Genomic DNA, 15299 nt, shown 5'->3' with positions numbered 1-15299 from the left:
CAGGCAATGAGGACTATGTAGAAGCAGCAGTGCCAGAAAACAAATTGACATTAGACAGCCTGGCAGAAGGGTTCCAGTTATTCAAAACTGCTTTTCACCTCTTTTATGTCAGGAACTATTCTGTGATACGCACAATTTAACTAAAGTAAACAGTGGAAGAAGGATTGGTACCGTATAGAAACATTTTTAGAAAAATGAGACTTAAAAAGTCAGACAAATTACCATGTGTTTCTGTAAAGGTACATTAAGGGTGCCTGCCTCCCCTTTCACCTCCTCCACCTCTTCCTCCTTTGCCACCCTTGAGATGGCAAGACCAACCCCTCCTGTTCCTCCTCGTCCTCAGCCTACTCAACAAGATAACAAGGATGAAGATCTTTGTGATGATCCACTTCCACTTAATGAATAGTAAATGTATTTTCTCTGCCTTATGATTTTCTTAACATTTTCTTTTCTTTAGCTTACTTTATTAAGAATACAGTATATCAGTGGTCCTTAACCTTTCTGGCACCAGGGATCGGTTTTGTGGAAGACAATTTTTCCACATCTTGGGGGGTAGGAGATGGTTTGGGGATGATTCAAACACATTGCATTTATTGTGCACTTTCTATTATTACATTGTAATATATAATGAAATAATTATGCAACTCACCATAATGTAGAATCAATGCGAGGCCTGAGCTTGTTTTCCTGCAACTAGATGGTCCCATGTGGGGTGATGGGAGACAGTGATAGATCATCAGGCATTAGATTCTCATAAGGAGTGCACAACCTAGATCCCTTGCATGCTTAGTTCACAATAGGGTTTGTGCTCCTATGAGAATCTAATGTCACTGCTGATCTGACAGGAGGTGGAGCTCAGGCAGTGCAATGGGCAGCAGCTCTTAAGACAGATGAAGCTTTGCTCTTACTCACCTTCTATGCGGCCCGGTTCCTAAGAGGGCACAGACCGATACCAGTCTGTGGCCCAGGTGTTGGAGACCCCTGCAGTATAAATATAACATACACAATACGTGTTAGGGCCGGTCGCGGTGGCTCAAGCCTGTAATCCCAGCACTTTGGGAGGCCGAGACGGGCGGATCACGAGGTCAGGAGATCGAGACCATCCTGGCTAACACGGTGAAACCCCGTCTCTACTAAAAAATACAAAAAACTGGCCGGGCGCGGTGGCTCAAGCCTGTAATCCCAGCACTTTGGGAGGCCGAGGCGGGTGGATCACGAGGTCAGGAGATCGAGACCCTCCTGGCTAACACGGTGAAACCCCGTCTCTACTAAAAATACAAAAAACTAGCCAGGCGCGGTGGCGGGCGCCTGTAGTCCCAGCTACTCGGAGGCTGAGGCGGGAGAATGGCGGGAACCCGGGAGGCGGAGCTTGCAGTGAGCCGAGATCGCGCCACTGCACTCCAGCCTGGGCGACACAGCGAGACTCCGTCTCAAAAAAAAAAAAAAAAAAAATACAAAAAACTAGCCGGGCAAGGTGGCAGGCGCCTGTAGTCCCAGCTACTCGGGAGGCTGAGGCAGGAGAATGGCGTGAACCCGGGAGGCGGAGCTTGCCGTGAGCTGAGATCCAGCCACTGCACTCCAGCCTGGGCGACAGAGCGAGACTCCGTCTCAAAAAAAAAAAAAAAAAAAAAATACGTGTTAGTTAGCTGTTTGTGTTACCAGTAAGGCTTCTGGTCAATAGTAGGTTATTAGTAGTTAAGTTTTGGGGGGAATCAAAAGTTATATGCAGATTTTTGACTACACAGTGGGTTGGCAGGGTTGGCACCACTAATCCTTTTTTTTTTTTTTTGAGGCGGAGTCTCGCTCTGTCGCCCGGACTGGAGTGCAGTGGCCAGATCTCAGCTCACTGCAAGCTCCGCCTCCCGAGTTTACGCCATTCTCCTGCCTCAGCCTCCCGAGTAGCTGGGACTACAGGCGCCCGCCACTTCGCCCGGCTAGTTTTTTTTGTATTTTTAGTAGAGACGGGGTTTCACCGTGTTAGCCAGGATGGTCTCGATCTCCTGACCTCGTGATCCGCCCGTCTCGGCCTCCCAAAGTGCTGGGATTACAGGCTTGAGCCACCGCGCCCGGCCTGCACCACTAATCCTTGTGTTTGAGGGTCACTCGTACATCTCTGCACATGTCCTTTTGTGTATGTGACCATGTTTCATAGTTCATTTAGATTAGTTGTTGTTGTTGTTGTTGTTGTTATTGTTGTTGTTTGAGACAGGGTCTTGCTCTGTCACCCAGGCTGGAGTACAGTATTGTGATCATAGCTCATTGCAGCCTCCACCTCCTGGGCTCAAGCCATTCTCCTGCCTCAGCCTCTCGAATAGTTGGGATTATAGGCACATGCCACCACACCTGGCTAATGTTTTTTTTTTTTTTTTTTTTTTTTTTTTTTTTTTTTTTTTGAGACGGAGTCTCGCTTTGTCACCCAGGCTGGAGTGCACTGGCCAGATCTCAGCTCACTGCAAGCTCCGCCTCCCGGGTTCACGCCATTCTCCTGCCTCAGCCTCCCGAGTAGCTGGGACTACAGGCGCCCGCCACCTCGCCCGGCTAGTTTTTTATATTTTTTAGTAGATACGGGGTTTCACCATGTTAGCCAGGATGGTCTCGATCTCCTGACCTTGTGATCCGCCCGCCTCAGCCTCCCAAAGTGCTGGGATTACAGGCTTGAGCCACTGCACCCGGCCCCTGGCTGATGTTTTTTTTTGTGTGTGTAGATACAGTGGTCTCGCTATGTTGCCAGGGCTGGTCTCAAACTGGGTTCAAGCGATCCTCTCACCTCAGCCTCCCAAAGTGCTGGGATTACTGGCGTGAGCCACCACCATTGCCTTGATTAAGATCCTTTAGGGCTATAGGGTACAAACACACCCAGTACAGCTTAAACCAGAGGCAATCCAGGGATGTCTCAGAACTTACAGAAACTAAGGCGCCAGCCTTAGATTCTATCTATATATAAAATTGCTGTAGGGTAGGCACCTCTTAACTTTACTAGAAATTACCAAATTATTCTCCCAGTAGTTGTTCCAGTTTATATGCCTTACCAACAGTATATGTTGATTCTTGTGGGGCACAGTGGCTCACGCCTGTAATTCCAACACTTTGGGAAGCCGAGGCAGGTGGATCACTTGAGGTCAGGAGTTCGAGACCAGCCTGGACAACATGGTGAAACCCCATCTCTACTAAAAATACAAAAATTAGTGGGGCATGGTGGTGGTAACTGTAGTCCCAGCTACTCAGGAGATGGGCAGGAGAATTGCTTTAACCTGGGAAGTGGAGGTTGAAGTAAGCTGAGATCGCGCCACTGCACTCCAGCCTGGGCGGGCGATAGAGTAAGACTCCGTCTCAAAAACAAAACAAAACAAAACAAAACAAACAGTATATGTTGGTTCTTATTTCTCTGCATCCTGGCCACTACTTGGCATTATTTAACTTTGAAGTTTTTGCCATTGTGGTATGTATGAAATAGTATTTTATTGAATTTAATTTCCATTTTTCTGTCTGTTTAGTGAAAGTAATGTCTTCTTTTCTATCATAGCACTCTATTTGTTTCTTTTATTGCACCTATCACAAGCTATTATTATGGGTGGATTTGTTTCTGTGTTTATTGTGTGCCTCCCTATCTAGAACATAATCTTTGTGAAGGCTGGGATCACGTTTCTCAGGTTTACTGTTGTATCCCCACAGCTCAGTCTAGGGTCTGGCATGGAGTGGCATTCAACAAATAGGTGTTTAATGAATGAACCAGGGTCGAGAAGTGAGTCCTTTAATAAGTCTGACATTATTGTAAGAGAAATACAGAAATAGGAAGTTATTTCTTTATCTTCCCCCTATCCAAACCTTATACTTTATTTATTTATTTATTTATTTATTTATTTATTTTTTTTTTTTTTTTTTGAGACGGAATCTCAGTCTGTCGCCCAGGCTGGAGTGCAGTAGTGTCACAATCTCAGCTCACTACAACCTTCACCTCTCGGATTCAAGCAATTCTTGTGCCTCAGCCTCCCGAGTAGCTGGGATTACAGGCACCTGCCATCATGCCTGGCTAATTTTTGTATGTTTGTAGAGACAGGGTTTCACCATTTTGGCCAGGCTAGTCTTGAACTCCTGACCTCAGGTGATCTGCCCTCCTCGGCCTTCCAAAGTGCTGGGATTACAGGTGTGAGCCACCGTGCCTGGCCTGTACTTTATTTCATAGCCAGTACACAGTACCTTATTCTAGTCTTCATTTCTTATGTTCATTTTTCAAGGCTTTGAATATACTTGACTAGGAGGTAGTAGTAATAGAAAAATAACAGAAATATTGAGTCATGCATGGTTTCATTTGATAGGGATGGCTATCAGCTCCAGCCTACGGCCTGTAATTTGAGATATATTCATGTCCAATTAGCTTGAGATTATATTCTGTGGTCCACATCAGAGAAACCAAAGCTCTGATGAGGTTCATTATTAGACAGGAAATTAAACTGGAAGCGCTTTGCCTTTTTTGGGATTCTCATTGTCAGAGTGAATCTTGTCTTGCCTAATGTAAGACTTTCTGAGATAGATACAGGCTTCATCAACAGAAATTCACTAGGCTAGGATGGTAATTTTTTTTTTATTTTTGAGAAATGTAAAACTTGAGCATGACTAGAATAAATCTCAGTTAACTTTTCTGTAGTCCCTTTTTTTTTCCCACCCAACCACTCTTAGTGTGGCATCTACTCTCAGCAGCTCGGTGCATCCTTTGTCTGCTTTATTCAGTTCCTGAGCTTTGCTGTGGCTACATCTTTAACTTGTTGGCTTGGTTAAGATCTTTTAGGAGTAGAGGGTACAAACTCACCCAATATAGCTTACACCAGAGGCAATCCAGTGATATCTTAGAACTTACAAGTACACACAACTAGCACCAGAAAGTAGAGTAGTGGAAATGCCTACTAAAAGCTCCCAAGTTGATTCCTCTTTTCAAGAGAAGAGCCAAGCTGAAGTTAGAATCTCTTAGTTCCAATTACAAATACCTAGGGAAAGATACTGACCCAGCATGGGCCAGATGCCTCCCTGACTCCAGTAAGCTGTGGCATAAGGTTATGTTCCACAGACATGGTAGCCAAGACCCACCCCTGTAACGTGTGGATGACACAGAAGGGCAGCCCCCAGGAAAGAAGAGATCCTAGGCAGATACACACATAGGTGGTCTAGTGAAATTATCTACTGAAATTAATTATAAATTTTCTGAACATGTGTTCAGAAGCTCTGAAACCTCTCACTTGCCACCCAGCAACTTCTTCATATCTTCCGTTTCCTTTTATTTTATTTTATTTTTTGAGATGAAGTCTCACTCTTTTGAGATGAAGGCTAGAGTGCAGTAGCACGATCTCACTGCACGCTCTGCCTCCCAGGTTCAAGTGATTCTCCAGCCTCAGCCTCCCAAGTAGCTGGGATTATGTGTGTGTGCCACCACAGCCAGCTGATTTTTATATTTTTAGTAAAGACAGGGTTTCATCATATTGTCCAGGCTGATCTCAAAGTCCTGACCTCAAGTGATCCACTCACCTCAGCCTCCCAAAGTGCTGGGATTACAGGCGTGAGCCACCGCGCCCGGCCACGTGTAGTTTATTAATGTGTCCTGCCCCAGCTAGTGGGAAATGGCGGTAAAGCAGATATTGTAAAACTTTGGCAACCTGGGAAGTTCATTCTACTTTTTCTGAGACCTTATGTTATCTTGTTACAGGAACATGACATAGAAACAACTCATGGGGTGGTCCACGTCACTATAAGAGGCTTACCCAAAGGAAACAGACCAGTTATACTAACGTATCATGACATTGGCCTCAACCGTATGTATTTGATTTTACACCTTCCCTTTTTATCATACTTGATCTTTGTATATTAAAAACCAAACAACAGTAATATTCTAATAGAGCAGAGGTTTTCCCCTCTCTGTGGTAACCTTTCCTCCTTGTTCCCACATTCGTTAATGGTATAAAGTTCCTGGGAAGTGTGCAGGGGAATATATTTTGGGGATACTGGAATCATATCTCGCCTTCAGGTCTGCTAAAGGATTGAAGATTATACAATGAATTGCTTAAGAAAGTAGAACTGAAATCCATGTTTTCAAGCCTGTACTTTGTTTTTTGTTGTTGTTGTTGTTTGTTTGTTTGTTTGTTTGTTTCAGGTTAGAAAATTCAGAGTTGGAACTTAACTTTGTTGTGAGCTCTTCAATGAATTAGTAAAAGAGTTCTTGCTAGAGTCTGTCACCAGTGACTTTAAGTGGTCTTTTCTAGATGGTAGTATAAGATTTTGGCCCCAGCCATGGACACACAGAGTCTGCATACATGTGTTTTCTTTCACGCTGCTCTGGCTTTCAGAAATGCCCTGCATTTGAGGCTACAGTTGAGTGTTAAAGCTTTTGTAGCCGCCTTGGCATGAGAAGTGATCTAAGCAGGTATACAAAGAGGGTAGAAGTGGAAGCAGCAGCCCCTCCCTGCACCCTGGCAATTTTGCCAAGAGGCAAACTCCCATGAGGTGAATGTGAGCAGCTCAGGACATTCACTCCACCTGTGCTCTTGGGACATAATCAGTGTCTGTTTGTGAGATAGAGGAATAATGTCCATGAGAAATGACAGCATTATGGGTGTAAGATTATTTTGTGCTATAATCGGAAGCCACCAAACGTTAACAAAGTAATTTCTAGTTTGCAGACATTATTTAGAATTGAGAATTATTTTCAATATGTATCTCAATATGAGATGTCTTATATTCAGCCTTTAGGGCAGCTTGAATCAGACAGATTGTTCAGACACCTCACTTTGGTGGACTGGTGGTTAAAAAGCAGTGAAAGAAGGTGATGATAGGCATTGACTGAGTGGAGGAAAATTGAGGAGATACGGAGAGCCTGTGACTTATGGGTATTTTTATTCTTATAGATAAATCCTGTTTCAATGCATTCTTTAACTTTGAGGATATGCACGAGATCACCCAGCATTTTGCTGTCTGTCATGTGGATGCCCCAGGCCAGCAGGAAGGTGCACCCTCTTTCCCAACAGGGTAAGGCCACAAAGAGATCATCTGGGAGATAAGCACTCAGAGCAACTGGCTGAGCTCCAATGGGAGAAGTGGTTTGTGCTTCCCTTTGATTTTATTACAGTCTATAGGTTATGCTTATTGACCATCCATCCTCATGTTTTCTCTCCTTGGGCTGAGAGGACTGGTGTTTACAGTTTTTTGGGGGAAACTGTATGTTTTCCCGTATCAAGGAATGGCTCTCCGTAGCAGGTGCCTGCTTTCCTGTAATCTCAAGGCATAAGTGTCTGGAACACCTACTTCTCACTGTCTTTGTCTTTCCCTTCCTTATCTATTTGAAAGCGTCATTTTTTAGCCAGACATGGTGACTCACACCTATAATCCCAGCACTTTGGAGCGCCAAGGCAGGAGGATTGCTTGAGCCCCGGAGTTCAAGACCAGCCTGGATAGTGGGCCAGGTGCGGTGGCTCATGCCTGTAATCCCAGCACTTTGGGAGGCCAAGGTGGGCGGATCACGAGGTCAGGAGATCAAGACCATTCTGGCTAACACGGTGAAACCCCATCTCTACTAAAAATACAAAAAACTAGCCGGGCATGGTGGCAGGTGCCTGTAGTTCCAGCTACTCGGGAGGCTGAGGCAGGAGAATGGCCTGGACCCGGGAGGCAGAGCTTGCAGTGAGCCAAGATCGCGCCACTGCACTCCAGCCTGGGCATCGGAGCAAGAGACTCCGTCTCAAAAAAAAAAAACAAGAAAAAAAAAAGACCAGCCTGGATAACATAGGAAGACCTTGTCTCTACAAAAAATTTAAAAATTAGCCAGCCAGGCATGGTGGTGTTCACCTGTGTTCCCATCTGCTTGGGAGGCTGTGGTGGGAGGATCACTTGAGCCCAGAAGATTGAGGCTGCAGTGCCTGGGTGACTGAGCAAGACCCTGTCCCCAGAAACAAAACAAAACAAAACAAAACAAAACTGTCATTTTTGTGTCCTTCCTCGAAACTCCCAACTACCTAGGCCCAAATTCAGGTACTTCTGAGCTTTCCTGGGAGCATCTCCCCATCCTGATAATGGAAATTTGACTCTCAATCTGATAATGGAAATTTGACTATCTGTGTAACTATTTTTTCTGAGAGGCTGTCCTGGCAGATAGAGGTGTGGGCCAATTGATTGGCTTTGGCACTCTCAGCTTCCTCCTATGTCTGCTTTGCAGGGCAGAGTTACAGGCTCCCTACCTATTTGTTCCCTGGACGGTGTGCTTATTGAGAAGACCTTAGGAGGAGTGAGCGCACACACTGTGGAATGCTAATTCTTCCCCTCTCCTTTCACTCATCTCCAGAGCTGCCTTTGGCCAGTGACTGCTGGGAAATAGACAATTGCAGACAAATAATAGCTAATACTTAAATAGTACTCAAACCATGTTCCAGACACTGCTTTAGATGCTTTACATTTGTTAACTCATTTACTCCTCATAACCCTATGGGATAAGTTTACTATTATTCCCATTTTATAAGTGAGGAAACTGAGGCCCAGAAAAATTAAGTAACATGGCTAACATTACATAACAAATAAGTGGCAGAACTAAGATTTGAACACAGTCTGGTGCCAGAATCTGTGCTGTTCTGACTCTATAATGCAAATTGGCCAGTGGTCAGTTTATATCCAGCAAGATTTGGATCCAGTTCCTTTTTTCTATTTTGTGCACAAATGGTTCCACAGCACACCATCCCTTAAGTGTTCAGGCAGAGGCGGGCTGACTTCCCTGTCAGATGTAGAACAGATACTGCCTCATATGTAAGTGGTCATCTTAGGATCAATTCCATCTTCAATTCTGTAATCGCTTTATTTTATTTATTTATTTTTTTTGAGATAGGATATTGCTTTGTTTCCCAGGCTGGAGTACAGTGGTGTGATCATGGCTCACTGCAGCCTCAACCTCCTGGGCTCAAGTGATCCTCCCATCTCAGCCTCCCTACTAGCTGGGACTACAAGTGTGCACCAACACACTCGGCTAATTTTTGCATTTTCAACACGTCCAGCTAATTTTTGTATTTTCTTTTCTTTTCTTTTCTTTTTTCTTTTTTGAGACGGAGTCCTGCTCTGTCTCCCAGACTGGAGTGCAGTGGCGAGATCTCCGCTCACTGGAAGCTCCACATCCCGGGTTCACAGCATTCTCCTGTCTCAGCCTCCCAGGTAGCTGTGACTACAGGCACCTGCCATGACTCCTGGCTAATTTTTTGTGTTTTTAGTAGAGATGGGGTTTCACTGTGTTAGCCAGGATGGTCTCGATCTCCTGACCTCGTGATCCGCCTGCCTCGGCCTCCCAAAGTGCTGGGATTACAGGCGTGAGCCACCGCGCCCAGCCAATTTTTGTATTTTCTGTAGAGACAGGGTTTTGCCCTGTTGCTCAGGCTGGTCTCGAACTCCTGGTCTCAAGCAATCTGCTTGCCTCAGCCTCCAAAAGTGTTGGGATTACAGGCGTGAGCCAACACTCCCAGTCAGATGCTTACTACTTTTCTAAGAATTCTGATCTGGGTCTGTTCCTGGGCTTGCTCGAACATTTTAGGATCATATGGTTCATACTATGAACCAAATTCAAAAACAGTAAAATAACCATGCCAGACACAGTGGCTCACACCTGTAGTTCTAGCACTTTGTTAGGCCGAGGTAGGAGGATCACCTGAGGCCGGGAATTCAAGACCAGCCCTGGCAACATAGCATGACTCCATCTCTACAAAAAATTGAAAAATTAGCCAGGCATGGTGGCACGCGCCTGTAGTCCCAGCTACACAGGAGACTGAGGCAGGAGGATAGCTTGAGCCCCAGAGTTCAAGGTTATAGTGAGCTATGATTTCACCACTGCACTCCAGCCTGGGTGACAGAGTGAGACCATGTCTCTTAAAAATTTAATAATAAATTTTTAAAAATAACTATATTATTCTCTGCCTAAGTGAAACAAATAAGCATTCATGCTAAGGGTTTGTAACTGTGTGCCCATAACTAGAAAACCTTTGTTTATTTTTGCATTTAGTTGTCTAAATATAGCAGTAGACCAAGACCCACTTTCTGAGTTGACTCTTACTGACAGAGGTTTACTGAGCCTGGACTCCAACTGAAGTGATTGCTAGAGGTTTGGAAACACCCTAAGAGAGAACCCTGTTACTAATTCTTTTCATGTGGCACCCTCTGGTCCCAAGGGCTGCTCGTTAGCATATAGAAATAGTGGATTCTTTTACTTTCTCCTTAGCATGGCAGTTGTAGAGAGTTACACAATATGCCACAATCATTTTCAGGTACCACATCACCACCTTTGAGCCTTTGGTAAAAGGAAATGCTTTTATCTAAGATTTCTTTTTTTTTTTGGAGGGGGGCAAAATTTCGCTTTTGTTGCCCAGGCTGGAGTACAATAGTGTGATTTCTGCTCAATGCAACCTCCACCTCCCATACTCAAGCGATTCTCCTGCCTCAGCCTCCCGAGTAGCTGGGATTACAGGCATGCACCACCATGCCTGGCTAATTTTGTATTTTTAGTAGAGATGGGGTTTCTCCATGTTGGTCAGGCTGGTCTCGAACTCCCAACCTCAGGTGATCTGCCCACCTCGGTATCCCAAAGTGCTGGGATTATAGGCATGAGCCATTGGGCCCAGCCTTTTGTCTAAGACTTCTGTACCTTTCCAGCTGTTCTAGTAACTGGGAATTATGAGTACTTTCTAATTCAGGAGATATCCTTCTGGATTTCAGGTATCAGTACCCCACAATGGATGAGCTGGCCGAAATGCTGCCTCCTGTTCTTACCCACCTAAGGTAGGTTCATTCTGTAGTCTTTCGTGCAGTTTTTATTGACTTTCTATGGTAAATTCTTTAGTGTCTGTTTCAGAGGATTCGATGGTTAGGAAAACAGTAGTCACTGTCCTTCTAGAGCTTAGTGGGGTAACAAGAAAGCAAACAAATAATAAAGTTTTATAAAATAAGTCAGTGGGGGTGTTGTGATAGAGAATAAGGGCAGGATCTACATTAGTAAGGCTAGTGAGGGAATTCCTCTCTAGGAAGGTGGCACATACGCTGAGACCTAGAAGATTTAGAAATCTACCTTGAGCTGGGCCCAGTGGTGGGAAGATCACTTAATGACAGGAGTTTGAGGCTACAGTGAGTTGTGATCCCACCCCTGCACTCCAGCCTGAGTAACAGTGACACCCTGTATCTAAAAAATAAAAATAAAGCTGTTTAAAATTTTTTTTTTTTTTTTTTTTTTTGAGACGGAGTCTCACTCTGTCGCCCGGGCTGGAGTGCAGTGGCCGGATCTCAGCTCACTGCAAGCTCCGCCTCCTGGGTCACGGCATTCTCCTGCCTCAGCCTCCCGAGTAGCTGGGACTACAGGCGCCCGCCACCTCGACCGGCTAGTTTTTTGTATTTTTTTTAGTAGAGACGGGGTTTCACAGTGTTAGCCCGGATGGTCTCGATCTCCTGACCTCGTGATCCGCCCATCTCGGCCTCCCAAAGTGCTGGGATTACAGGCTTGAGCCACCGCGCCCAGCCTTAAATTTTTTTTAAAGGGTTCATCTCACTATGAAGAGAATGCTTTGGAGAGGAATCAGAGAGAGAAAGCAGGGAGAACAGTTAAACTTAACAATAGTCCAGGCAAGAGATAATGATAGCATGGTACTGGATGCTGCTGTTGGGGATGATTGAAGTAGATAGTAGTAGATAGATGGATATATTCTGGAGGTGGACTCCACTGACTTGCTGATGGGTTGGATACTGACAGTAAGCTACCAAGGATAACTCCCAAGTTTCAGTTGTATATATGTGTGTGTGTGTGTGTGTATGTGCGTGTGTATGTGTGTTTGTGTATATATATATGTGTATATATATTACTTTTTTTTTTTTTAAGATGGAGTCTGATTCCGTTGCCCAGGCTGGAGTGTAGTGGTGCGATCTTGGCTCACTGCAACCTCTGCCTCCCAGGTTCAAACGATTTTCCTGCCTCAGCCTCCCATTTAGCTGGGATTATAGGCACAGGCCACCATGCCTGGCTAATTTTTTTTGTATTTTTAGTAGAGACAGGGTTTCATCATGTTGGCCAGGCTGGTCTTGAACTCCTGACCTTCAGTGATCCACCCGCCTTGGCCTCTCAGTCCTGGGATCATAGGCGTGAACCACCGCCCCCAGCCTTAGTTATATGTTATTTAACCATTAAAACCAACTTGAAAGTAGGTGGTGGGATCTTTGTTGTTGTTGTTTTTGAGACAGAGTCTCACTGTGTCACCAGGTTGGAGTGCAGTGGCGTGCTCTTGGCTCACTGCAGCCTCCGCCTCCCGGGTTCAAACGATTCTCCTGCCTCAGCCTCCTGTTTAGCTGGGACTACAGGCACACGCCACCATGCCTGGCTAATTTTTTGTATTTTAGTAGAGACGGGGTTTCACCATGTTGGCCAGGATGGTCTTGATCTTCCGACCTCATGATCCACCTGCCTCAGCCTCCCAAAAGTGCTGAATTACAGGCATGAGGATTACAGGCATGAACCACTGCGCCCAGCTGGGACCCTTGTTTTATGGATAGGGAAGGAACCGAGGCTCAGAAGTTGGGAAAAGGAAAAAAGCACTTGCCCAAATTCTCACATCTAATAAATATCAGAGCCAGGATTTCAACCCAGGTTATATGCTTTCAGTTATGCAGTGCTGCCTGCAAATGAAGTTGACTCTGTCATTTGTCATTATGTCCCATTCACAGCCTGAAAAGCATCATTGGAATTGGAGTTGGAGCTGGAGCTTACATCCTCAGCAGATTTGCAGTAAGTATATAGAGGATTAGCCTCAACATGCTTGAGGCACTGCCTAGGTCACAGCTATTACGCTGTGTTAAATGACCAGGCAGTATTCTGGGACTTATGTCAATTTTTCTGTAACTTCTGTCAGCTTTAGATGCAGGTTGTATAAAGCCTTGCTTTGTACTTATAATACTTGAAAAATCATAAATGGGGACAGTACATCATCAATAAAAAGCCATTCCTAGGTGCTGCTTATAATGGAATTTTGTACAGCCATTAAAATTAAGTTTATGAAAAGCTTTATATGATACATGGTTTGCATACATTATAATGTTAACAAAAAAGTTAGTATAGAATAGAATATGACAAAACATAAAGTTTGTCATAACTGTAGGAAAGGACTGGAAGAAAATGTACCAAAAAAATATTAATGGATTGATGTGTGGTAAGATAATGTGAAATTGTGAAATTTTATTTTCTGCTTGTTTTGTTTTGTTTTGTTTTGTTTTGTTTTGTTTTTTTGAGACAGAGTCTTGCTCTGTCGCCCAGGCTGGAGTGCAGTGGCCAGATCTCAGCTCACTGCAAGCTCTGCCTCCCAGGTTCAGGCCATTCTCCTGCCTCAGCCTCCTGAGTAGCTGGGACTACAGGCGCCCGCTACCTCGCCTGGCTAGTGTTTTGTATTTTTTAGTAGAGACGGGGTTTCACCGTGTTAGCCAGGATGGTCTCGATCTCCTGACCTCGTGATCCACCCATCTCGGCGTCCCGAAGTGCTGGGATTACAGGTTTGAGCCACCGCGCCCGGCCTATTTTCTGCTTTTTATAATTTCTCTGCTTATCAAATTTTCTACGGTGAATGTAATCACTGTAGTAAGAGAAAAAAAGTAGGCTAGGGGCTGGGCGCAGTGGCCCACGCTTGTAATCCTAGCACTTTGGGAGTTTGACGTGGGCAGATCACCTGAGGTCGGCAGTTTGGACCAGCCTGGCCAACATAGTGAAACTCCATCTCCACTAAAAATACAAAAATTAGCCAGGCGTGGTGACGGGTACCTGTAATCCTAGCTACTTGGGAGGCTGAGGCAGGAGAATTGCATGAATCCTGGAAGCCACGGTTGTAGTGAGCTGAGATTGCATCACTGCACCAGCCTGGGCAGCAAGAGTGAAACTTTGTCTCAAAATAAATAAATAAATTGATTAAATAAGCTAGAGAGCTAGAACTCGTTTTAAAGAAATTTTTTTTTTTCTGAGACGGAGCCTTGCTCTGTCGCCCAGCCTGGAGTGCAATGGCACAATCTTGGCTCTCTGCAACCTCTGCCTCCCGGGTTTAAGTGATTCTCCTGCCTCAGCCTCCTGAGTAGCTGGGATTACAGGCGCCCGCCAATACTCCTGGCTAATTTTTGTATTTTTAGTAGAGGTGGGGTTTCACCATGTTGGTCAGACTGGTCTCTAACTCCTGACATCATGATCCTCCCCTTCACCCACCCAAAGTGCTGAGATTACAGGCGTGAGCCACTGTGACCAGCCAGAAATTATTATCATTATTTTTTTCAATACCTCTTCAGTGATAGGAGAGTCTTCTGAGGATGATATAAACTGTTCAGGTGGTTTCGGGGAAAAAAAAAAGCTTTAGAAGCCCCTGTTGAGAACAAAGATATATGAATGTGGAGCAGCCGCTTGTGCCAACAGCACTTTCCCAATGAGAAAGATCCACCATGAGCTGAACAACTGCATATAGATCTTTGCAAGGCAAGATAATTTGATAGTAAAATAAGTAATTTGATAGTAAAACCAGAAACTGGTTTCCAGATGCTAAGTCAGATTTCAAGAGCTATTTTTCCACATGTTCTCCTTCTTTGTAGTTTTACTTTCAAATGTGAAGCGTTAAGTCATGTAAGAAAGAATTGATCAATCACGTTCCACCTATTTAGAAGAACTTTGGGAGTGTAGCTTTCATACTGTTGTCTTTGCCTCATCTTTCAGCTCAACCATCCAGAGCTTGTGGAAGGCCTTGTGCTCATTAATGTTGACCCTTGCGCAATAGGCTGGATTGACTGGGCAGCTTCCAAAGTAAGTACCACATGAAGGTGTCCATCGGCTCATCTTCGCCCATCTCAAAACAGCTTACCAATTTTTCATTGAGGTATATATACAGTTAAGGGTAAACAGTCTTCAAGCTGTATACTTAACATTTTTACCCTTAACTGTACTTTAGTAACCTATTATGTGAATACACAGAACGAGTTGTTTCTGTTATTTGGATCTTATGAGTAAAGGTGCTGTGCATATTCCTTATGTCTTTTAGTAGAGATACACATTTATTTCTTTTGGGTTTATACCTAGGAGTGAAATTGCTGAGTCATAGGGCAGTTGTATGTTTAGCTTTAGTAGATATTGTCAAACAATTTTCCAAAGTATTTGACCAAGGCCAGGCATGATAACTCATTCCTGTAATCCCAGCACTTTGGGAAGCCGAGGTGGGCGGATCACCTGAGATCAGGAATTCAAGACTAGCCTGGCCAACATGGCAAAACCCTGTCTCTACTAAAAATACGAA

General features: G+C 44.6%; 1 protein-coding gene across 2 annotated transcripts in view; it reads left to right on the top strand.

Moving 5' to 3' along the window:
- Positions 1-15299, top strand: part of NDRG3 (NDRG family member 3) — a 99385-nt gene that overhangs the window by 54896 nt on the left and 29190 nt on the right. For both annotated transcript variants that reach the window (XM_030915606.1, XM_030915604.1), the window contains exons 4-8: positions 5696-5801; positions 6891-7011; positions 10723-10785; positions 12712-12772; positions 14726-14812. In XM_030915606.1, coding sequence (XP_030771466.1) covers positions 5696-5801; positions 6891-7011; positions 10723-10785; positions 12712-12772; positions 14726-14812 — 438 coding nt within the window. The remainder of the gene's footprint in view (positions 1-5695; positions 5802-6890; positions 7012-10722; positions 10786-12711; positions 12773-14725; positions 14813-15299) is intronic.

This window comes from Rhinopithecus roxellana, chromosome 13 (genome assembly GCF_007565055.1).
Source record: "Rhinopithecus roxellana isolate Shanxi Qingling chromosome 13, ASM756505v1, whole genome shotgun sequence".
Lineage (NCBI taxonomy): Eukaryota > Metazoa > Chordata > Mammalia > Primates > Cercopithecidae > Rhinopithecus > Rhinopithecus roxellana.
The sequence above is the reverse complement of the archived record's forward strand: the minus strand, read 5'-3'. Positions and strand labels throughout refer to the sequence as shown.